This window comes from Saimiri boliviensis, chromosome 12 (genome assembly GCF_048565385.1).
Source record: "Saimiri boliviensis isolate mSaiBol1 chromosome 12, mSaiBol1.pri, whole genome shotgun sequence".
Classification (NCBI taxonomy): domain Eukaryota; kingdom Metazoa; phylum Chordata; class Mammalia; order Primates; family Cebidae; genus Saimiri; species Saimiri boliviensis.
In genome coordinates, this window is record NC_133460.1 from 86,535,784 (window position 1) to 86,562,158 (window position 26,375).

General features: G+C 39.3%; 1 protein-coding gene across 7 annotated transcripts in view; it reads right to left on the bottom strand.

Annotated features, from left to right (window-relative positions):
* ARMH3 (armadillo like helical domain containing 3) overlaps positions 1-26,375 on the bottom strand; it is a 231,271-nt gene that overhangs the window by 96,163 nt on the left and 108,733 nt on the right. For 6 of the 7 annotated variants that reach the window (XR_012512924.1, XM_074382784.1, XM_074382785.1 and 3 more), the window contains 3 exons: positions 23,496-23,578; positions 22,434-22,560; positions 10,173-10,248 (listed from right to left, as the gene is read on the bottom strand). Coding sequence is in view for 6 of the 7 variants with exons in the window: in XM_074382784.1 (XP_074238885.1) it covers positions 10,173-10,248; positions 22,434-22,560; positions 23,496-23,578 (286 nt within the window). In the remaining variant the exon portion in view is untranslated. The remainder of the gene's footprint in view (positions 1-10,172; positions 10,249-22,433; positions 22,561-23,495; positions 23,579-26,375) is intronic. The other variant, XM_074382786.1, reaches the window with a different exon arrangement.

Consider the following 26,375-nt stretch of genomic DNA (forward strand, 5'->3'; position numbering starts at 1 on the left):
GGACACAAAGCATAGACTGAGTATCCCTTATCCAAAATGCTTGGGACCAGAAGTGTTATAGGTTTCTGATTTTTTTTTTTTTTTTTGTATATTTGCACTATACTTACCAGTTGAGCATCCCTAATCCAGAAATCTGAAATACAAATTGTTCCAATGGGCATTTCCCTTAAGCATCATGTTGGTACTCAAAAAGTTTCAGATTTTAGAGCATTTCAGAGTTCAGATTTTCAGATTTGAGATGCTCATCCTGTACTAGCAAACTGAATCCAGCAAAGTACAAAAATTACACACCATGACCAAATAGTATTTAACCCAGGAATGCAAGGTTTGTTTAACATCTGAAAATGAATTAATGTAGTACGTGTATCAATAGAATAAGAAATAAAAAACCACAAAATCATCTCAATAGAAGCAGAAAAAGCATCTGACAAAATCCAACACCCTTTGATGACAAAAGCACCGAACAAACTAACAACAGAAGGGACTTTCTTCAACCTGATAAAGAGCATCTACAAAAAAAAAAAAAAAAAAAAAAAAAAAGTCTACCGCCAAATGTTTTAATAAATTAAAATAAAAGAACAAAAATCTATTAGGTTGATGCAAAAGTAATTGAAGCTTTGCCATTACTTTGCACCAACCTATAAAACCACCTATAATCCTACCAACCAAAGACAAGAACATGCTTGTTAATAGCCCCTAAAGTATATGTGTATTCGTTTTGGGAACATTCTTTTACTGTAATCATATAGCCAAGACTGCATGGTCAAACATCTCCTCAAAGGACTTAAGGTGCTAGAAAACACAAACTCTCCCCACCCCAATTATTTTCCCATTAATGAAACAAAGGCACAGGCTGACAGCTTAAGTTCCAGTACTGCCCCTGACGTCAGCTTCTAAATAATATAATTTTGTAACTCTGGTCCCTCCTAAGTCCACACGATTAGGGACAAAGGACTAAACAAAGTTGGATATGAAAGAGGCTGATAAGATTCCCAGACTTGCACAATCAGAACAACAATTTAAAAATAATAACTATAAACATGTATATAGCACTGAGTATGTGCCAGGTATACTACTCTACATACTTCATTTATATAGTCATTTAATAATATCAATAATGACATAGATCCATTGTTATCCTCACTTTATAGCTGAGAAAACTCAAGGAAAGAATGGTTAAAATAACTTGTCCAAAGTAACAGTAGAGCTTGGACTCAAACTCAGACAACCTGACTCTAGATCCCTACTCTTAACCACTACATTATGCTATCTCTCTTTTTTTTTGAGACGGAGTTTCGCTCTTGTTACCCAGGCTGGAGTGCAATGGCGCGATCTCGGCTCACCGCAACCTCCGCCTCCTGGGTTCAGGCAATTCTCCTGCCTCAGCCTCCTGAGTAGCTCAGATTACAGGCATGTGCCACCATGCCCAGCTACTTTTTTGTATTTTTAGTAGAGACGGGGTTTCACCATATTGACCAGGATGGTCTCGATCTCTTGACCTCGTGATCCACCCGCCTTGGCCTCCCAAAGTGCTGGGATTACAGGCTTGAGCCACCGCGCCCAGCTATGCTATCTCTTAAACAGCAGAATTAGCAAACCTAAAAAACAAAAAGGAACGGAAATATGTAGGAAAAAATGTGGAGAGGCTCCATTTATATCCCTTATCAGTTAAGTTCTAAATTCAGCCTGATTCAAGTTGAGAAATCTGAACTGTGATTATCTCAAAAAAGCAGTGGGGGCCAAGCATAGTGACTCATGCCTGTAATCCAAGCACTTTGGCAAGCAGAGGCTCACATCTGAGGTCAGTAGTTCAAGACCAGCCTGGCCAACATGGTGAAACTCCATCTTTACTAAAAATAAAACAAATTAGCGTCAAGTGATTCTCCTGAGAATCACTTGAACCCGAGAGGCAAAGACTGCAGTGAGCTGAGACCACACCATTACGCTCCAGCCTAGACAAGAAGAACAAAACTCTGCCTCAAAAAAAAAAAAAAAAACCACAACAAAAAAAAGCAGTGGGCATTAGGGAAACTGAATATCCATAGGCCAAAAAATGAAGTGGGACACTTACTTTATATCATATATAAAAATTCACTCAAAATGGATCAAAGGAAGCTGGGTGTAGTGATACATACCTGTAGTCCTTGCTACTAGGGAGGCTGAGTCAGGAGGATCACTTGAGCCCAGGAGTTCAAGATGAGCCTGGGCAACGTAGTGAGACCCCATCTCAAAAAAACAAAAAAAGATCAAAGACCTAAATATAAGGGCTAAAACAACATAAAACTCTTAGAAGAAAACATGGGGGTAACCTTATGACATTGGATTTGGCAATGATTTATTGGATGTAATAACAAAAACATTAGCAACAAATGAAAAAATAGCTAAGTTGGATTTCATCAAAATTAAAAACTTGTCCATCAAAGGACACCATCAATGAAATGAAAGGCAACCCATAGAATGGGAGAAAATATCTGCACATCATATATCTGATAATGAATTAATAGCTAGAAAATATAAATAACTCCTAAAACTCAATAACAAAAAACCAAAAATTCCATTAAAAAATGAGCAGAAGACTTCAATAGACATTTCTCCAAAGAAGATATACAAATGGCCAATAAGTATATAAAAAGATGCTCAACATCACTAGTCCTTAAAAAAAATGAAATTGCCAGGCGCAGTGGCTCACGCCTGTAATCCTAGCACTTTGGGAGGCCAAGGTGGGTGGATCACCTGAGGTCAGGAGTTCAAGACCAGTCTGGCCATCATGGTGAAACCCCCATCTTTTTTTTTTTTTTTTTTTAAAAAGGGAAAAAAATGAAATTAAAATCACTATGAGATACCACTTCACACCTACTGGGATGGCTAGTAACCAAAAAATGAAACACAGGAGAGAGGCGGAGCAAAAAACAAAAACAGAAACAGAAAACAAGTGTTGGGAAGAATGTGAAGAAATTGGAAAATAAAATGGTGCAGCCACTTTGAGTGGCAGTTACTCAAAATGTTATACGGAGAATTACCATATGATTCAGCAATAACACTTCTGGGTACATAACTGAAAGAAATGAAAGCAGAGTCTCAAAAAGAGATTTATATACACTCATGTTCACACCAGCATTAGTCACAATAGCTAAAAGGTGGAAGCAACCCCAAGTGTCTGTTGACACGACAATGGAGAAACAAAATGTAGTATATTCATACAAGGCAATATTATTCATCCCTAAAAAGGAAATTCTGATACGTGCTACAACAGGGACGAACCTTGAGAACAATATATTAGGCAAAATAATCCAGGCATGAAGGACAAACATTTTGTAATTCCTCTTATACAAAGTTTCTAGAATAGTCAAATTCATAGGGACACAAAACAGAATGATGATTGCTAGAGGCTGGGGGAAGGAGAGGATAGGAAGTTTGTATGCAACGGGTACAGAGTTTCAGTTGAAGAAAAAGAAGTAGCCCTGCCGATGGATGTTGGTGATGGTTGTGCAACAGTGTGAACGTACTTACCACTAAACCATACACTTAAAAATCGTTGAAATAGTAATTTTATGTTATGTATATTTTTACCACAAGTAAAAAAAATAGGGCAAATGTAGAAAAAGACTCTAAGAAAATTTCAGGGTAAGTTTAGGATGGGTTTTAGATGCTAAAGTCACACTTATTTAAACACAATAGGCCCCAAGTAAAAATCTTAATATTTACTTACAGAAGTCTGAATCTCCTAAACTAAGACTTCTTTACTAGACTGCAGTTCACCCAGCCCAGCTATGACCTATTGTAAAACTTCATTTTGCAGCATAAACCAAGCTAGGGTAAAACAGATGATTAACCACATGGGATTCAGTGTAGTGTTTAGTTTTTCAATTCTAGCTGTAGTCTTAAGAGATTAGGGAACAGCGACCATTAGAATGATATGTAATGCTCCTAGTCATTGGGTAAACAATATTATACCAGCTTCATTTTGGTGCTTTGTTTTAATCTGCAGAATGCTTTTCATTTTCTCTAATGGGAGATCAGCGGGGTCTGATTAACAGAAGAAAAAAAAAGGTAGTTATTGAGAAACTCTAACTCAGGGGAGGTAGTCTGAGCCTACCTGCCATCTCAGAGCAGAAAACTGCAGAATAGAAGGTTATGTTCATGTACTCCATGCTATTCAAGAGTCAACAGCCCAATGGCTCTGCTTCTATCATTAATCAGTTTAGTCCACATTTACTTTTCACTGCACTAAGTTGCATCCTTCATCTGAAGTGCCTGGGCATGAAACTGCTTCTCTCTCATTAGTATCCATTTTGTTAAGAGAACTATAGCAATGAGGCAAAGATTTTAGCCCAAACAGGTGAGTGAGCAAGGAAAGTTGGGGAGATTTTGGCTAGATGAGACCTCACATCCATTCCTAACACTAACTTTGTTGCCATCGACAGCTTATTTCCTGTAACATTCAGAATTCTATACACAGCCTATTCCATAGGATGTTATACTCAATAAACCCCATGATCTCAGAGGCTGCTGAGAGCTATTCTTGTTCCCTAGCCTCCCCAGTACTGTACACTTACTGTGTGTGCACATGCACACATGCGTGCGCACCCACATATGATAGGAAGAGGTTTTTTTAGGGTGAAAGAAAACAGCTACATAAGCACTTAAGTAAAAAGAGTGGGTGAGGGGACCACTTTTTGGCACTCAAACAAAAAGACCATGAAGTGAACAGGGAAACAGGAAGCAAACTTGCTAGGTGAACAATTAAAAGATTTACAAAGAAATGCACTAAATTCTCACTCCAAATCCCAGGCTTGTCACTAATGATAATAATTAAAAAGTAATTCTTGAAGAAATACTGAACTTCAGCTTAATGCATGCTAAATAAAGAAAAAAGTTAATATATTAACCATAGTTAAAACTTGATCTACCTTAAGAAAATTACAGATTGGGAGAATCACCTACTTGCAGTGTGATTCAGTCACTATTTCTTTCGTGAGCAATCAGAGAATAGGATTTTGAACTTGGTCCCAATAAAATGCTCATTAAGTGAAAAGGATTAAAATGTTAATCTGAAGAGATTTCATTTAAGGCTTCAAATTTCTTTTTTTTTTTTTTTTTTTTGAGACGGAGTTTCGCTCTTGTTACCCAGGCTGGAGTGCAATGGTGCGATCTCGGCTCACCACAACCTCCGTCTCCTGGGTTCAGGCAATTCTCCTGCCTCAGCCTCCTGAGTAGCTGGGATTACAGGCATGCGCCACCATGCCCAGCTAATTTTTTGTATTTTTAGTAGAGACGGGGTTTCACCATGTTGACCAGGATGGTCTCGATCTCTTGACCTCGTGATCCACCTGCCTCGGCCTCCCAAAGTGCTGGGATTACAGGCTTGAGCCACCGCGCCCAGCCAAGGCTTCAAATTTCTTACCCTGAAAGTTGTTTGCTTAGATGAGGTCAGATTTTAGTTCACCATCTTTCTTTCTTTTGACTAATAAGGTTAATTGTCAGCAGACATCTTCCTAAAGTACAAGACCTCACTGGGATTGCCTGCCAAGCAGGAACTACTTAGCATGTAAGTCTCCAGGCAAGACTTCCCAAATTTCAGGATAAGTTTGGGAGGAGTTTTAGATGCTAAAGTCACACTCATCTAAAACACTGCAGCCCCCAACTAAAAATCTTAATTACAATGTCTGAATTGTCATTAATAGTCTCCTAAACCAAGACTCTTTTACTGTGCTACAGTTCACCTAGCAGCCCTGCACCGGCCCCTCAGAGCACTCCTTTGTGAAACATTAGACCTGTGGAAGCAACTGAAGCAACAATTACACCAACAAGTGGAATCTCAAAGGTGGAGGAATAGATGTATATTTTATAGCAAAGCAATGACACAACTCTCCTATAGAGAGGAAAACATATAGGGCCCTGTTTGTTGGTGTTCCAATAAAAACAGCAGTTTCTAAGCAGCTGCATTTTAAGAATCTCACTGAAGGATCAAACAGGAAGAGAGAGGCAAATTGTTTAAACACAAATAACTTTGACAGTTAAAAAACTAGCTTGACTAAGCCAAGCCAAGAAAGACAAGTGAAAAGCAAAAAGATTGACACTTGAGAAAATTTAGGCCTCCAAATGTGTCAAAGTACTTTTAACTTTCACTGTCACAATCTAAACTAAGTATTCTTAGAACAGAAAGGTCTACAGCCTTCCTGCTGCCTTTCACTTGCTGGGGAGACACTATGTTAGAGAGTAGTCATTAGATGCACTGAATTCCAGATCTCAAACACATAATTTGGAGCTATCATCAACTGGCAAACTAGTCTGGAAGGCCTCAGAGCTGTTTGGTGTCTGAAGACTTCACATGCAACCCAAGCCCTTCCTATGGCTATCAAAGAACATACTACAGAAGAGGTGGCTAAGAGTTTGTTCACTCTGCCTTAGAAATCCTTTTCAGATGTGGGATCAGCACAAATGCCTTTTATAAACAGCAGAAGCAAATGCTGCACTACATCAGAATTTTACTGCTAAGCCTTTATATCTCTATCCCTGATAATCGACTTGGTGTTAAATATCCCACAGTATTCCTGGGGAGCCACAGATCAGATTTTCTGACACAGGGTTCTTGTTTTCTAAACCACAGAAAGTAGTGTCATGGGTATATAACAAAAGCTATTAGAGAAAGGCAAAAGAGCCTGAAACAGCACTCATTATCTTTGGTTTAGTGGAGTACAGACTTCCAACTCATACTATCTTTTGTCCTCTGCTAAGAGAATACTGACTGAGAAAAGAAAACTCCCTGGACTGCCCTCATCCAAAGCCATCAAGTTCTCCTTACCAAGGAAAGCAAAACATCTTTCAAGGTTAAGGTAACATCTTAACTTTTACAGAAAAGAAAAATGAAGATGTACTTAGGAAACACTCTAAGGAAGGCTCAAAATGCTAAATCTAAAAAAACACTATAGCAATTCCTCAAAAAATAAAAATAAACACAGAATTACCATATGACACGGCAATTCCTCTTCTGGGGCTATGCCCCCAAAAAGTGAAAGTGGGGTCTTAAACAGGTACTTGTATACTCATGTTCATAGCGGCATTATTTATAATAATCAAAAAGTAGACGCGACTCAAGTGTCCATCAACAGAGGAATGGATAAGCAAAATTTGCCTGTTATCAGGCAGAGGAATATTATTCAGCCTAAAAAGGCAGGTAGTTATGACACATGCTACAACAGAAATCAACCTTGAAGACACAAGTGAAATAACTAGCAGTTTACAGTTCACTAGCTTTCATATGCATTACATTATATAATTCTTACAACCATTACCCTGTGATATAATTGATATCACTATCCACCCGCTTTATAAATGGTAGATAGAGGCCCACAGAAACTAAGTAACTTGCTCAAGGTCACACAGTAAGTGGTAGAGACAAAAGAAAAAATATATAGATTTTCCAACTCAAATTTCCATATTCCTTTCAATACATCATGGTGAGTTTTCAGTTTATCTCTCCATGTTAGTATTTAAATGCAACTTTATAGAAGGAGGCATTATGGTTTGGAAGAAAGAGCAGCCCTGAACTTGGACTTAGAAGACCTGTGATTAGGCCAGGTGCAGTGGCTCACACCTGTAATCCCAGCATTTTGGGAAGCCAAGGTGGGTGGATCACTTGGGCTCAGGAGTTTGAGATCAGCCTTGGCAACATAGCGAAATCCCATCTCTACAAAAAATACAAAAATTAGCCAGGTGTGTTGGCACATGCCTGCAGTCTTAGCTACTTGAGAGGCTGAGGTGGGAACATTGCTTGAGCCCGGGAGGCAGAGGTTGCAGTGAGCAGAAACCGTGCCACTGCACTCTAGCCTGGGCAACAGAGTCAGACTCTGTCCCAAAGAAAAAAAGAAGACCTATTATTAATTCTCAGCTTTGGCCAAGGAACAAATATGGGGCCTTCCACAATATACAACATCTTTAAAACTCAGTTTCATCACTAGGAAAAAGTATATTTTTAAAAGTACATAATATACCCTATAGAGTTTGAAGATTAAAGAAGATTGTATAAGAAAGAGCAGCACAAAGTCTGGCATTTAATAAGTGAGAATAGATGTCAGGAAAAAAAAAAACAGTACACTTTTGCAGGCTTAGCACCAATTGTATTTTTTCCTGATCTGGCCTTACTGTGGTTGACATTAAACACTTCTTTCCAATAATCTCTTGAGAAAATTATTGTTTTTTTTTTTTTTTTTTTGAGACAGGGTCTCAAAGTGGCATGATCCTGGCTCACTACAGCTTCCGCCTGACCTCCTCAGCTCAAATGATCCTCCCACCTCAGGATCCTGAGTAGCTGGCACTACAGGCACGTGCCACCATGCCCAGCTAATTATCTTTTTTTTTAAGGGACAGGGTCTCATTATGTTGGCCAGGCTGGTTTTGAATTCCTGGGCTCAAGTGATCCTCCCACCTCTATCTCCCAAAGGGCCAGGATTACAAGCGTGAGCCACTGAGCCTATCTGTGACTGGATCTTTTTGCTACTTCATGTGTATACAGAGTCCAATTATTAGCAACAGTAAAAATGATGTGATTATTGCCGCAAGTTCATCAGAGAAATTTAAGGAATGAAAATGAAGGCATAGGCCTGACAGTCATGCAGACAGAAGAAAGAGGTTACATGGTAACAAGGCTTAGCCCAGTCCCTTCTTAGCTGTCAGAAAAAGGAGAGGTCAAAAGCTTAAATCAGCTGTCTGATGGCCCCTGGGAAGAACAGGGACAGCAGCCAAGCCAGAAACCACAAAAAGGAAAAGCAACAAAGCAGAAGATAAAGCAAGCATAAAGGAATGTGATCAAGGAAACAGGCCCCAGATGAAAAGGAGCTGCCTGGAAAGCCTACATAAATACATGAATAAGTCAACACAACATAAATTATGTCCATATGTACTTCATACCCTACCCCAGAACCTGGTGCTTCATTCAAATACCCACATTTGTCATACTGCCCTTGGGTCATAAAGGGGTATTTGGGAGCAGGCAGTTTGCAATTCCTGATTCTTACAGAAAATCACATTTATCATAAGGCCTCATCACAGTAGCTGGATTATTTGCTAGGTGAAGAGATGCATATATTTGTGAGATTTATAAAACTGTGTTTGATGCAAAATGACTCTGGAGAGAGGTAAGGCAAACCAACCTTCATTGCAATCTTGTTAGCACATCTCATCCCATGCTTCCTCATCCCAGCCCTCCTAACACACATATTTCACATTTCTCCTTTTATGCCCAGATGTGCCAAACAGTTCAGTAATGCACTGCAGGAACAGGAAATTTTACCTTTAAATACAAAGAAAGAAAAGACATAGAAAAAAAAAAATCACAGCCAAGCTTTGTCACACATTAGAATCTATACCAATTTGTAAATGTGCATTACTATTACTAGGAATGTCTGGCAAGGCTTACATCTGGAGCTAAATCAAGTTCCCCATCTGTTGGGTTTGCCTCTTTTACTCAATGTTAATTTTCCAGTTGTTTATAAGAACAATATAATAACTAGAGAAAATGAAAAATCATAGGCACAAAGGGAGCAAGAAACAGAAGAAAAGTCAGATATAGGTTTCCCAATGGTGAAAGCACTTTCTCCTCTCATTAACCAACAACTCAAGCCTATGTATGGGTGGTGCCTCCTCAAGACCCTGACCAACTCCATGTCTGACACAACTTTATCCAATACATACGGCACTCTAATGGCCTTGCTGTTTCATAAGCAACCTAAAACGACTTAGCCCCATAGACTCCTATTTGCCTCTGTTTACCACAAATATAAATAGTCACATAAAGTAAAAGGTCAACATTCTAGATAACCATGAGTCATTCACTAAAGTCATGGAGAAAAGCTGAAAATTTTTGGAGAAAAGCTTTCAGATGACCTATACACAGAGAACACTCTGGCAACTAGCATGCCTGAAAAGGGCTTGTAACCATCTCTCGGAAAAAAAAATTCACAGAACAGCCAGCACTTTGAGCTGTTTCAATATGACAAAATAAAAGCCTGGTGTACTCCTGCTTTTCTTGTTAAAGTACGACAATTTTTCTTCCACTCCCACAGACATCCAGGCTTAAAATAGGAGAGTGTTCAACACACTCTACATAGAAAGGTACAATAAACCTGAGGAAGAGCCAAGGAACTCTGCAAGAGATACTTCTCATTCCTTACCTGATATTAACCAATGCATGGGTCACCTTGCTAGCTGCTTCTTTCCACTGGCCTGCATTGGTAGAAAGCCTCAGGACTGCAAAGAAGGAAAGAACACAGATCTGTCAAACTCCCGGTATAAAACACAAACATGAGGAATGAAGACACATCTCAGAATAGCACTCTCAGAATAACCAAACAAAGCCTGTGCCAATCTTCTGTTAAAAACATCCTCGGCTTAGATAAAAATATAAGGGTTTATAGAATTCTCTCAACTATTTTCACTCGAGTTTTTTCTCTAACTTCTCTTCACTTTCTATCAAAATACTCTACTCATTCTCTGCCTTAGGTTTTCCCTCCCCTCTGCTAATAGGGTTCCATAACTTAATATTTGCACTCATTTAAAATCTACACCGGGGTGCTGATGTGAGGGTTACCTGGTTGCCATATTTATCATTTCCCTAATGGTTGGGGCTGATTTAGTGGAACCGGCTGGCTTAGTTGATGTCCCTTCCTGCTCTATGTATACATATAAACTTCTTAACATATAAACTCACTCAAACAGGACACATCCACATAGAGGATGGTTGGTCACATGTCAATCAAGGATTAACCTTTTTTTGGTCCTCTGACTTAACTGTGTGACCTGCAAAATGAATCTACAAGAATGTTCTTCCTTTGTCTGACCAAATTCTCTCCTTTTTCCAAACTCAGACACGGAGGAAAGATAATAGAAATACAAACCTGAATATATTCTCTATCAACTATGATGTTCAGAGCCACATATTAAAGTACCTATGCCATTTTAGAAAACAGACAAAACAGCACAACTGCTCCTTGAAAGAGCAAGCACATGGAAGGAACTCTAAGTATATGTTTTAATGAATGGTTAATTAATAAGAGCTAAGTATGTGGAGCGCTTACTACATGCCAGGCACTGGACCAAATTAGGTTATATGTAATGTAGCACACAGATGTGGAAAACCAAGACTCAGAGGAGACAAGTATAGTAACTGACTGTGGTCATTCACACAAGTCGTAAGTAATGGAGCTGGAATTTGAACCTGAAGGGAATGACTCAAGAACCTGTATTTACAGAGAGAAGAACAAGATCTCTGAAGATGGTCGGGACCACTGAAGATCTCTCAATGGTCGGGATTCAAGTCCAGCCCCTACCAGCTACTAGAGAATAACAGCAATACCCATATGAAAGAATTGTTATACATAAAGCTCTTAGATACGTGCCTGCCACATAGTAACTGAGATAAATTTTAGCTATTATTAATTTCAATAGACTACCTCTCTAATGAATGAATGAATAGACTTTCTCAAAAGAAAAAAAGTAGGGCCTCACTGACATTAAGAAATGTGTGATTAATCTGTATATGACCTTCATAGCTGAGTACTATCAATGTGTATGCCTGACCCAAGATTCTTAGCAGGAGCTGCAGTAGTAGCTCTATCAGAGGGAGGGCCTGCGGCTGTAATGGGGGGAAGAAAAGTCATCTGGCTGCTCTACATCTGTTCCAGCAAAGTCTCACTTTTATAAATTCATACAATTTTATGAAAAAGATGATAAGACAGGCGCCTTAATAAAACACATCAAGAGTCTGCTTTTTTAATTTATAAGATTTAGTGCAAGGGAATTTAGTATAGTTCCAATTTAGAGGCTCTACAGTCTGAACTCAGGTTTCACCAAGTGCATGTGCAAATGTATTCATGCAATGAACAAAATTATTTCAGCAAGCCATACATGTATTGTTCAACTCAACTGTGAAATTTATTTAGATGCACTGGTTTTTCACCAGATCCCCCACAAAATCACAAGTTCTCTGATGGTAGGAACCTAGAAATTTGTGCAACTGAGCTGAATTTTCTCCTTCTCACATTTCCACAGAAGTATTGAACTCTGTCCACAGATTACTTGTCTGTAATATCCTCTCAGCTCTGCTCCTTACTGAACAGGCAGCCAGATGACCTCATCACAGCATTTCCTTTGGAAACGCCATTGATTTTTACATTCTTTTCTAAGCTACCAAACTAAAACACAAAATTATTTCAAAATTCCCTAAAAGCCTCAAACTAAGGCAAATATTTATGTAGTAAATTATGGTACACAAAAATAATATGCAGTCATTTAAAAAGAGACATGAAAATTACAAAAAATATAAATTGTATGCTAAAAACACAAGCTAGAAAGATATCATGATTACAACTCTGTAATATATGCGTGCATGCTGATTAATATATAAAAATAAAAACAGTGGTAGTATTAGAGCCAAGGAATTAGAAGATTTTAAATATTTTCTATGCTTTTTCTTTAGTATTGGTAATTATCTTTGATTTTAAAAATAAGAAAAGACAATTGAAGGCCGGGCGTGGTGGCTCAAGCCTGTAATCCCAGCACTTTGGGAGGCCAAGGCGGGTGAATCACGAGGTCAAGAGATCGAGGCCATCCTGGTCAACAAGGTGAAACCCCGTCTCTACTAAAAATACAAAAAGTTAGCTGGGCATGGTGGTGCGTGCCTGTAATCCCAGCTACTCAGGAGGCTGAGACAGGAGAATTGCCTGAACCCAGGAGGTGAAGGTTGCAGTGAGCCGAGATCGCGCCATTGCACTCTAGCCTGGGTAACAAGAGCGAAACTCCGTCTCAAAAAAAAAAAAAAAGAAAAGACAATTTAAAACATAATGTCATTTATGGTTCTGGGCAGCTTCTGTGGAGGTACTTCCCATACAGTGGGCTTTTCTGCAGCCAAACAGGAACAATAAGTGTGTACCTTTATCAAAAATGTCTTAGTGAGCTGGGCACGGTAGCTCACGCCTGTAATCCCAGCACTTTGGGAGACTGAGGCAGGTAGATCACTTGAGGTCAGGTGTTCAAGACCAGCCTGGCCAACAAAATGAAACCCTGTATCTACTAAAAATACAAAAAAAAAAAAAAAAAAATCAGCTGGGCGTGGTGGTATGTGCCTGTAGTCCTAGCTACTCGGGAGGCTAAGGCAAGAGAACTGCTTGAACCCAGGAGGCAGAGGTTGCAGTGAGCTGATATTGTGCCACTGCCCTCCAATCTGGGCGACAGAGCAAGACTTCATCTCAAAAAAAAAAAAAAAATCCTTTTCTCTTCTAGCCAAGATGCTAGAAAGACATAACTTACCCTCCTTAAACAACAGAAAACTGGACAAAACATAAAACAATGGTCGTCAGACATTGGAAAACAAGCAGTATAGAATTATGATCCCCCAAAAGGAGGAAAACAAAGAAGGTGAACCCTACGACTTCCCTACGGAGAAGGTCTTATACTGCAGGGCTGGGAAAAGGAATCTAAACAGAAGCCAGAAGTCTTTGCCAAATTGAAAACACAGAGATCAGCATTTGGAGAGACCAAGACATCTAGAAGGTGTACAGCAGAAAGCTGGCAAGGAGTTAAGTTTGACAGACAGCTCTGAAGATCCCTTACATCTCTTGCAGACACTGATCTATGCATATAGAAGAAGAAACTACTGAAGGCTGAGGGCAAAGAACCACTGGAAAGGAGAAGAAACTGAGGAGGAGCTCATGGCAAGCTCCACAACGAAAATAACTTGTGTTTCCACCACCAAGAGTGGAAAGACCTATTAATACACAGAGTATCAGGCAGATTCTGTAAATGGGTACTGCATTTGTAATGGGACAAATTAGCCTACATTAAAGGTTGCTCTTGATCTGCCCTCAACCCTTAAAAGCAAACCCTGAAAAGATCCAACTGATTCCACATAACATAATCACATTCCAGAATAAACTCCAACATTACATAATAGAAACATAAAATCCAGCATCCACATCATAAAAATCACAACTTCTAAATCCTAATAACGAAAATAACCAGGCATGCAAAGAAACTAAAAAAAAATACAAACCATAAGAAACCAAAAAAAAAAAAAAAAAATGAACCATAAGCAGAGGGAAAATCAATCAGTAGAAACAGACCTGGACATGAGAAAGATGAGGGAAGGAGAAGACAAGGACATTAAAACAGCTCTTAGAAATATGTTCCATATATTGAGGAATAGTGAGGAAAATTTGAAAATGATAAAAGAAAGGGAAACATTAAAAATGAAACCCATGGCTAAGCACAGTGGCGACTGCCTATAATGTCAGCACTTTGGGAGTCTAAAGCAGAAGGACTGCTTGAGCCTATATATATATACATATACATGGTCTAAATTGAGAACAGAAGAGCGGGGAAAAAAATGTTTGAATAAATCATAGCCAAAATATTTCCAGATTTGATGAAAACCAGAAATGTACAGATTCAAGAAGTTCTAAGAACCCCAAGCAAAATAAACATAAAGAAAACCATGCCAAGGCATGTGATAATCATACTGTTGAAAAGCAGTGATAAAAAGAAAATATTAAAAGCATTCAGAGGCCAGGCATGGTAGCTTACGCTTGTAATCTCAGAACTTTGGGAGGCTGAGGTGGGTGGATCACCTGAGGTCAGGAGTTCGAGAGTAGACTGACCAACATGACAAAACCCTGTAGTCTTAGAAAAAAAGAAGACAGAAATTGGGGCAGAGTTTCTGCCCCTAGTGAAACTACTTGGGAGGCTGAGGCAGGAGAATCACTTGAATCCAGAAGGCAGAGGTTGCAGTAAGCCAAGATCACACCATTGCACTCTAGCCTGGGCAACAAGAGCGAAACTCTGTCTCAAAGTGAGTGAATGAATGAAAATGAACCTATATAGCAGCCAAGTTTCTACATTTTATTGAAGTGGTACAATGCTAACTTTAAGCAGACTGCAAAAGGTATATTCAATGCAATCTTAGAGTAACTGCTAAAAATATGCAAATATAGCCAAACAGCCAACTGATAAATTAAAATAGAATATTTAAATATATTCAAATTATCCAAAAGAAAGCAAAAAAGCAGGTACAGAAAAGCTAAAAAAAGAGGGGGGGATGGACAAACAAAATAAGTGGTAGAACTGAAAGAAACTGGGGCCGGGCGCAGTGGCTCAAGCCTGTAATCCCAGCACTTTGAGAGGCCGAGGTGGGAGGATCACGAGGTCAAGAGATCAAGACCATCCTGGTCAACACGGTGAAACCCCGTCTCTACTAAAAAATACAAAAAATTAGCTGGGTATGGTGGCGCGTGCCTGTAATCCCAGCTACTCAGGAGGCTGAGGCAGGAGAACTGCCTGAACCCAGTAGGCAGAGGTTGCGGTGAGCCGAGATCGCGCCATTGCACTCCAGCCTGGGTAACAAGAGCGAAACTCTGTCTCAAAAAAAAAAAAAAAAAAAAAAAAAAGAACTGAAAGAAACTATATTGATTACTGCATTAAATATGTATGGATAATACACCAAGTAAGATACAGAGATTGTCAGACTGGATAACAAACAAGACCCAACTCTAGGCTGTGTACAAGACAGACACTTTTAACATAAAAATATAGCTAACAGTAAAATATATAAGCTAGCCACAGTGGTATGTACCTGTAGTACCAGCTACTCAGGAGGCTGAGGTAGAAGGATCAGTTAAGCCCAGGAGTTTGAGGATGTATTGCACTATGATCATATCTGTGAATAGCCACTGTATTCAAGCTATACACCAAGAATTTACTTCGGAAAAAAAAAAAAAAAAAGGTATCCATGCAGATACAAATAATAATAAAGCCAGGGTGGCTATATTAAAGTCAAACAAAACAGAATTCAGAACAAGGAATACCACAAGGGTGATAAAGAAAGTTATTATATAATGATAAACAAGTCAATTTGCCAAGATATAATAATCCTAAATGTGTATCTATCTAACAGCAGAGCTACAAAGCAGATGAACCAAAAAGTGAAAAGAACCAAAAGAAGAAACAGACAAATGCACAATTACAGCTGAATATTTCAACAATCTTTTCTGTTCCTTTAAAATAAGAAGACAGAAAAAATTGTGAAAACAGAGAACAATATCATCATAAAACTCGACCAAACTAAAACTTACAGAACACTCTACCCACCAAGAGCAAAATACAAGTGCATATGGAATGAAACATTCACCAAGATAGACCATATTCTGGGTCATAAAACAAGTCTCAATAAATTTCAAAGCACTGAAATAATACAAACAATATTCTTGGGGCAATACTAAACTAAAAATTACAGAAGAAAATGTGGAAAATCTCCAAGTATTTGGAAATTAGGCAATTCTAAAAACTCCAAAAGTCAAGGAAGTAATTTAAGGAAAATGAGATAATAAATTGAACTCAAAAGACAATAAAAGTACAACAAATAAACACTTAAGAGCCGCAGCTAAAGCAGTACTTAAAGGGAAATTTATAGTACAAAATATTTATATTAGAAAAAAAGAAAGGTCTCATACCAATGAACTATGCTTCCACTCTAAAAAATTAGCAAGAAAGGAGCAAATTAATCTCAAAGCAAGCAATGAAAATAAAATAAAGATAAGAGCATAAATCAATAAAACAGAAAAACAACAGAGAAAAAAATCAATAAAAAGCTGGTTCTCTGAGGGAGGAGGAATCAATAAACTTGATAAACACCTAACCAGACTGAAGAAAAAAAAAGAAGACATAAATTACCAATACAGAGAATGAAAGAGGAAAGCTGAGTACAGACCCTACAGACATTAAAAGTGAGTATTACGAACAACTGTATGCCCCATAAAAGTGACAACATAATAAAACAAATTTCTTCAAAGATACAAACTTCCAAAGATTACTGATAAATAGTTAACTTAAATAGTCCTGTATCTATTAAATAAATTGAACTTATAGTTTAAAATCTTTCAAGAAAGCACACTCTAGACGCAGTGGCTTGACTGGCAAATCTTACCAAACATTTAAAGAAGAAATAAACCACTCTTAAACAAATTCTTCCAGAATACAGAAGATGAGCAATAAGAGAACACTTCCCAATTTGTATTATGAGGCCAAAATTATCTAACACCAAAACCAGAAAAAGACATTTTAAGAAAATAAAACTACAGACCAATATACCTCATGAATACTTCCAAATCAAATACAAAAACATGTAAAAATGGTAAGTTACAGCCGGGCGCGGTGGCTCACGCCTATAATCCCAGCAGTTTGGGAGGCCAAAGCGGGTGGATCACGAGGTCAAGAGATCGAAACCATCCTGGTCAACACGGTGAAACCCTGTCTCTACTAAAAATACAAAACATTAGCTGGGCATGGTGGTGAGTGTCTGTAATCCCAGCTACTCAGGAGGCTGAGGCAGGAAAATTGCCTGAACCCAGGAGGCGGAGGCTGTGGTGAGCCGAGATCACACCATTGCACTCCAGCCTGGGTAACAAGAGCGAAACTCCGTCTCAAAAAAAAAAAAAAAAAGGTAAGTTATAATCATGTGAGGTTGGTCAATATTTAAAAATCAGTCAATCACTATACTAACAGACAATAGTAGGAAAATCATGTAATCATGTCAATAAATGCTAGAGGATGTTTAACAAAATTCAACATTCATTAATGACAATAATTCTAAGGAAATGAAAGGAAATGTCCTCAACCAGACAGATGACATCTATGAACAATCTACAGCTAATATCACACTTAATGGAGGATAACCTTAATCTTTTCACCTTAAGACTGGACACAAGGCAAGTATGTCCATCCTTACCCTCTAATTTAACATAGCAGTGGAGGTCGTAACCAGTAAAATAAGGCAAGAAAAAGAAAGGCACACAACATTCACATACAACATGAATGTCTATGTAGAAAATCCCAAAAAGGTTACAAAACCTACTAAACCTAATAAGTTAGATTATAGGATACAAGATCAAAATTAGCAAGATAACAGGATACAAGATTAAAAATCGGTATTGTTTCTTGCTTGTGTAAAATGGTACACCCACTTTGGAAAAGAGACAACAGTCACACAGTGTGGCAGTTCCTCAAAAGGTTAAACACAGAGTTACCATATGACCCAGCAATTCTGCTCCTAGGTATATACTCAAGAGAATGAAAACACACCCATACAAAAATTTGTACATGGGTGCTCACAGCAGGATAATTCATAATAGCAAAAAGTAGAAGCAACCTAAATGTCTACCAACTGATGAATAGATAAATAAAATGTGGTATATCCATACAATGTAATATTGTTCCACAGTGAAAATGGAACAAGTACTGTTACTTCAGGGATACAACATGGATAAACCTTGAAAAGATCCAAAATAAAAGAAGCCAGTCACAAGAGACCACATAGTGTATGATTTCATTTGTATAAAATGTCCAGAATAGGCAAATCTATAGACACAAAGACTAGATTAGTGATTGCCTAGGGCTCAGGAGATTGCAATTAATGGGAGGTTTCTCACTGGGGTGATGCAAATGCTCCAGAGCTGGGCACAGTAATCCCAGCACTTTGAGAGGTCAAGGTAGGCAGATCACCTGAGGTCAGAAATTCAAGACTAGCCTGGCCAACATGGTGAAACCCCGTCTATACTAAAAACATAAAAATTAGCCAGGCATGGTGGTACATGTCCATAATCCCAGCTACTTGGGAGGCTGAGGCAGGAGAATCGCTTGAACCTGGGAGGCAGAGGTTGCAGTGAGCTGAGATCACACCATTGCACTCCAGGCTGGGTGACAAGAGTGAGACTCCATCTCAAAAAAAAGAAAAGAAAAGAAAAGAAAATATTTCAAAGTTCATTGCGGTGACAGTAGTACAACTCTGAATATATTAAAACTCATCAAACTGTATCCTTTAATGGGCAGATTATATGGTAGGTGAATTACATCTCACAAAGCTGTTACATTAAAAACATTTTTAAATTTAAAATTTAAAATTTTAGTGTTTCTGCATGTTGGCAATGAACAGTTAAAATTTAAAATTTTCTTTTTTTTTTTTTTTTTTTTTTTTTTGAGACGGAGTTTCGCTCTTGTTACCCAGGCTGGAGTGCAATGGCGCGATCTCGGCTCACCGCAACCTCCGCCTCCTGGGCTCAGGCAATTCTCCTGCCTCAGCCTCCCAAGTAGCTGGGATTACAGGCACGTGCCACCATGCCCAGCTAATGTTTTGTATCTTTAGTAGAGACGGGGTTTCATCATGTTGACCAGGATGGTCTCGATCTCTCGACCTCGTGATCCACCCGCCTCAGCCTCCCAAAGTACTGGGATTACAGGCTTGAGCCACCGCGCCCGGCTAAAATTTTCAAAAATACTATTAACAATAGCACCAAACCCCATGAAATACATTAAGATAAATCTAACAGAATATATGCAAGAGTTTCATGATGAAAACAACAAAACATTGGTGAGAAAAATCACTCCTGCTTAGCACTGCTTTATATCAATGGTGAAACTCTTCTATATCTTAATTTTTTGTGATAATTACACTACTATATGCATTTGTCAAAACTCAAAACTGGGCCGGGTGTGGTGGCTCATGCCTGTAATCCCAGAACTTTGGGAGGCCGAGGCGGGTGGATCACGAGGTCAACAGATCAAGACCATCCTGGTCAACATAGTGAAACCCCGCCTCTACTAAAAATACAAAAAATTAGCTGGGCATGGTGGCACATGCCTGTAATCCCAGCTACTCAGGAGGCTGAGGCAGGAGAATTGCCTGAACCCAGGAGGCGGAGGTTGCAGTAAGCCGAGATAGCGCCATTGCACTCCAGCCTGGGTAACAAGAGTGAAACTCCGTCTAAAAAAAAAAACAACTCAAAACTGTACATTTAAAAGGGTGGTTTTTGCTGTATATATAAATTATGCCTCACAAATTTTTGTTAATAAAAAGCAAATTTTTTTTTCCCCAGAGTTTATACTCTATATAATATAAACAGAGCACTGAAGCATGTCCCCTCCTATTGTTTGCTGTGTTTCAGTTGGTGAAAATTTTCACTTTCCTATTTGTGCCCTCCTGGTTAACATTTTTATTCTCTTGGCAGGTTTGGACATCCACAGGTATCTTCTCTTATCTTGTTGCTGTAGCCACAAGGCTTTACCTCATTTGAGAAGTTACATACAGCCCAGTTGAGCTAGTATGTTAGAATTTTATAAAATATCTCCCCCACTCTAACTCTTTCCTTTCCTCATTGAAAAGCATCTTTATTCATCTACCGATGAGTACTAAAACCTCTGGGGCAGCTCTCCACCGTTGGAAAACTCTACATTCTACATTCTCAAGAAGTTGGTGAACCCAGGCAGATGCAAACCACACTAGGGTACCCTGAGCACATCTAGCCTATGTGAAGTCAATTAGAGAGTTCTTATGTAAGGCTGCCAAGCTCCTAAAAAAAAGAGGTAGGTCTTGATGGGACAACTGAAACTTGCTGTTGTATGGACAACTGACTTGATGCTAACACTATTACAATGAGAATGAGAGAGCAGAGATATTTTTAAAACTTAGGTCCTTGCAGACATTGTTGAGCAACTGATCATACCATTCTAGAGCTGTTGTATAATTTTCCTACTCTCTAAGATAGTTTTGGCCAGGGGCAGTGGCTTACGCCTGTAATCCCAGCACTTTGGGAGGCTGAGGTGGGTGGATCATGATGTCAGGAGTTTGACACCAGCCTCACCAACATGGTGGAACCCCGTCTCTACTAAAAATACAAAAATCCGATGGGCGTGATGGCGCATGCCTGTAATCCCTGCTACTCAGGAGGCTGAGGCAGGAGAACTGCTTGAACCAGGACCCGGGAGGCGGAGGTTACAAGTAGCCAAGATCACACCACTGCACTCTAGCCTGGGCTACAGGGTGAGACTCCGTCTCAAAAAAAAAAAAAAAAAAAAAAGATAGTTTTAAGTCCAAGTTTTCTGACACTTGCTACTGAAAACATCCTACTAATACAAGGCCCTACTTGCACTGCTTAAGACATTATAGCAAAGGTTCTCTTGCTAAGTTCTTTTGAAAGTTTTCCTTCACTGCTCTAAAAAATAAAGTATACTAGAAAAAAACTATTTTCCTCCCAGGCAAACTTCTTTTCCACTGCTGCTTCTATTCTTTCTCCTGGTGCTTGTTTCAAATCCTCTCCCTTTTTCTCATGATATAGGAGTCCCAAAGAGAGGTTGGGGTTTTCACAATTAATCTCACCACAAAGGATGAAGCAAACTAATGTACAGTGACAGAAGGCAAATCAGTGGTTGCTCAGGGATGAGGTGCAGTGGGTGAAGGTGACGAAGGAAACATGAGAGGATTCTAAAGAGATACAAGGAAACTTTTGGGAGGTGACAGATATGGTTATTATCCTGACCACTGTAATAGTTTCACATACATACGCGTATGTCAAGATTCATTAAAATTTGTATATTTAAAATGTGTGCAGTTTGTTCTATATAAATTACACTTCAATAAAGCTAATAAGTTTGGGTTTTAAAAATAAGAGAGTTTGGCTGGGCACAGTGGCTCATGCCTGTAATCCCAGCACTTTGGGAGGACAAGGTGGGTGACTCACCTGAGGTCAGAGTTTGAGACCAGCCTGACCAACATGGAGAAACCCTGTCTCTACTAAAAATACAAAATTAGCCAGGTGTAGTGGCACATGCCTATAATCCCAGCTACTTGGAAAGCTGAGGCAGGAGCATTGCTTGAACCCGGGAGGCGGAAATTGCTGTGAGCCAAGAGCGTGCCATTGCACTCTAGCCTGGGCAACAAGAGCAAAACTCCATTTCTAAACAAATAAATAAATAAGATAGTTTTACTGAGTGGCTGTTTCTGTGCAATCTGTAGAGATTTTTCCTTAACCTTTAAACTGCAGGTAGAATTAACTAGGCCCTTATCCCAAACTTAGAGGGACATATGTCTTCTTTTAGAAATCAGTTATATTTGCTGTAGCTAGAGAGTACATTTTCAGTGAGCCAATCGCCAAAAGATTTGCAAAAAAAGATTTTTATCTAATGCCCACTTCCACTTGTAAGTTATGCTAAAAATACATAGGTACACCAAGATTCCTTAAAATCCTGGACATCCTCAAATTACACAATGTTCTGGGATCCAAGTTCTTTTATTTGCTGCTGTCAATTCCCACCCACTCTTTCACCTCCTTCTCCCTGGCGTTCAGTGAATCCACAAGCCTCCCTATTCCCTCTCTCTCTCTCACAAACATCAACAAAGGGCTGCTAACCAGCTTTACACTGAGATAAAATCTGAATTCCTAAAGGCAAAAAGGCCCACATGTACCTCCCTATTGCCTGAGAAGAGGAGGCTACTATATTTCTGTGCCACACAGGGCACCAAACAACTAGAGAAGAATCTTTTGTAGTCTTGTCCTCTTATACGCCAAAAGCTAGACAACTGACGGAGAGAGGAATAAAAAGAAAAGACAGCTTACCCATGGAGTAGAGGTTGTCAAAGCTCTGGTGCATGCGGATAATCTCATAGTAAAGTTCATCATAGCTGCTGGGGGTTGGCAGAAATGTGTCGCCATATGTGATAAACATATTAAATAGGTTCACAATCTAAAAACGAAGCAAAAGCCCGTATATAGGCATCAAGCTATGAAGACCAGAAATTATCAGTGGTATGCTGTAGCCAGCTCTTACTGTTTTATAAGAGATGACTATAAAATTTTCAGGAATTTTGTAAGCCAGCTGTTAAACACAGCCATTATTAAAAATTTTACTCATATAAACATATAATTAAATAAATCATATTAAAATAAAAGCAGCAAATACTAAAAACTTATCACTTCCCTAATTATTTTCTACCTTTTACTATAGCCTATGCTCTGGAGATTTATATCTATTATATCTGTGTGGTGGAAACACCACATAAATGGTGTGCTACTGCACATTGCTTCCCAACTCTGCATGACTCTGATGTCACATTGATAGCTTGAAATTGGCCATGGTGGGTGTAGATCTACAATGAAAATCAGCAAATGCTACGAATCAAGACTCTTTTTCCCTCTAATGTTGAACATTTAAGAACACATTGTATAATATCCTAAGAAGATAGTCAAAATGCACAATGGCCTCCTTCTATCCCAAATAACCAGCCAGATAAATAAGCATTTGCAATGTCCCTCAGAAACCAAGTGTAGCCATGATGGAACCCTCAGAGGCTTTGCTATTTACCAACATAGAGACCACAGTAGTATACAGTGCAGTGTCTCAGTTGGGACCAAGGCTCACTATTCATACACAGGATCTAATCTATACTTGCCCCTGCCAGACAATATACCTTCATGAAGGAGAGTCATGCAGAGTTTGCCAAAGACATAGGTGAGAGTAGAGACCACCAGTCCAGATTCTGATAAAATATATAGATATATATATGCCTGGTTCCCTGTATGACTTAGTCCCTGGACCAACCAACAGCTCCCATTTCAAACCAGTATATTTCTGCCTTAGCATATGGCTTCAGAAAAATAAATACTTGTTCTGATACTCACCATAAGAGCTAATGTAAAAATGTTGTGTTTGGCCAAAAGTACAGTCTCATTTGACATAAGAAACTTCAGCAAATTTATCAAGGCTTTAAAAAAGAGAGAAAGAAAGAGACATCAACAATCTATTCAAACCATAATTAATAAAGCTAAATAAAAACAGACTAGCTCTAAAAAAATTCAGAGTTTGAGTAAGTAAGTCTCAGCCGCCAAGGTCTTTTAAAAAGCAGATAAGGTAGGTATATTTGAGGAAAGCACTCACCTTCCCAAGCACGTGTATGCTTATCTGCTCATGGAAGGTTTTTAAATATCTACTTCTTTTCCCACTTCTTAAATAGCAATTAAGCTAAGAAATTTGACTATAAAACTGACATCTTGGTGTTTCAAATTTACTCCCACATGGTGATTTCCCCATCAAATCTGTTCAATTTACAGGTGAAAATGAGGGTCCCCCTTCCACTCTCAGCTGCTAGCTTCTATTATCACCAGGCTTTAGACATGTATGCGTTTCAGACATCAATGCTAACAGGAACATGTATCCATTCTAACTGGTCACCAGATGTGGCAGCTATACTGTAGAACTATAGCTAGGCTGCAGCTCTAGGTGAGGAGAGCTCATAAAGAGAAAAAAAGCCCTTAACTGTTCTAACTCTTCAAACAAAGTGTAGCTTGCACTGACCTCTCTTGACAGTGACAACATTTACTGAAATCTCTTTCTACTTGGCAATCCTTAGTGAGGGGTGAGATTGCTAAAACCCAAGCAACCTCAGTAAAGAGGTTTGCTGCCAAGTCCCTAGGTTAACAGTGCAGCTTCAGACACTTTTGCAAACAAATTTTAAGCATAAATGAAGTTATCAAATACCTTATACTCATTCATCTAGCACATCTGGTCCATGAAATGAATCCTGCTTCTCTGCCCATCTCAGATAATGCTCCTGTACTTACCTCCCCTACTTGATGGGATACTATAAAGGGATTCAGCAGCTGCAGGCAATCTGTGGTCCTTCCATCTTCTCCCCCTCAAACTCCCACTTTCCACAGACCCAAGAAAAGGCTTGACCTCTCTTTTTTTAGGACCATATCTGCTTCTTTGCCAGCAAAGAAGTTCATTCTCCCATGCTGTCTGAGTTTTGTGTGAAGTTTACTACTCTTAAAGAAGAGATGTGAGCTTTGATTTGGAACAGCAGGGAATGATGAGTAGGAGTGAGACTCTCCAGACTCTTACTGCCTGCCACACAACACCCCTCACTCTCAATCCTTTAAAAGCACAGGTACAGTAAAGAAACAGCAGGCAAGGAAAGTACAAGAGGCTGGCTTCACCCACATTCTGTTTCTAAAGCCTAAATCTTCCCCTCAAATAGCAAAAAAGCCTTGCCAGGGATGAAAGAGATAGGCATCTTCATTTATGAACTCTTTACCCATGGCCCCAACTTGAGTTCTCTGGGATTTCATAATGAAAAGGCAAATGATAGGCAGCTGGCCCTTTTAATGGTGTGTGTTACGTGATCGAGTGTTCTGTTGGACTGGAGGCAAAAAAAAAAAAAAAAAAGGATCCCACTCAGGATCATACAACCTGCTTAGCTCCTACCGGGAGCACAGGAATAAGGAGGCTAGCTAAAATCCACATAAAAATGACTAAGCCAAACTTCCCTCCTTAATGAAGATCACCTTGCTGAGCTATGTTGGAGCTGCCCACCCCACCACCTAATCCCCAGAGCGTAGACAAGCCCTGTTAATGATATACTACCTGACAACCAGACTCTATAAACTCACAGAGATGAGAGAAAGGGATGGGTAGCACACATGGAGCTCTGCAAAATGTAATGGCTAGAGACAAAGCAGCTTTTGCACACATCCCATCAACAGGGGCTTTTGTTCCTAGCAAAACACAGCACGGAGATGCAGCCTCAGCAGTGGCTATGTGGTAATTAAGGGGCAGGAAACCTGGAGGAAAAGATGTCGGAGCAATGATTTATTGCTCCTCTGCTGGACTACAGGTAGTCTTGATCTCTGGGATTCAGAGTCCAGGATGACAAAGTGATAAATATTAGAGGAGTAAAACAGCAATTCTGGCACAGGCCAAGAGGCAACCTGTGTCCCAACTGCCACAGGCATTAGCGGAGCCACAGTATTGAGAGGGAGAATCCAGCACTACAATACTCTGAGAGTCAGTGCTAGAGCAGCTTGCATTCTACCGCTGAAAATGCAGGTCAGATACCCAACTCCCAAAGAGCCTAGGTCTTCTCACCAGGAAGTAAGAATGCTCTACAGGGAATTTAACAGGCAACTAAAATGATGCCTCTGACATCGCAGATGGCAATTCTTCAAGACAGAATGTTCCAAATATCCCATGAAATTGCGCTTTTCTCCATCATCATCTCCCTGACTTCACACACATTATATCAACTGTTCAGTGTCCTATACACCACTACACAGATTCTAGCCTTTGATCTGATATGATGGGAGATCTAAGTCCATGAGGCTTTGACATAGCTGATTATAGATTTTTAGAGCTAGAAAATACTTTTGGTCATTTAATCCAATTTCCTCATTTTTTGATAAGAAAACCATCCCCCATTCCACGCTCACCCCAAACTAGCTTGTGACTAAGTTGTGACTAGAACTTGGTCTCCTGTTTATTGTTCTTTCTACCGTGCCATTCAGAAGATTAAACAAATAAAGGTACGAATCAAGTTGAATGTTAAAGTAGGGATATAGCTTACTATAAATGGCATGCTTAGGCCTGCTCACTATACTGTTACCAGCACTTCTCTAGACTCTGGTTTATAACTTTCTCTACCTGCTAGCTGCTCTACTTTCATGTATTTGGTCCCCCTTTTCCCTTGGTCCTCAGCTACCTGTTAAAGTACAAGTGTTTAACACCTC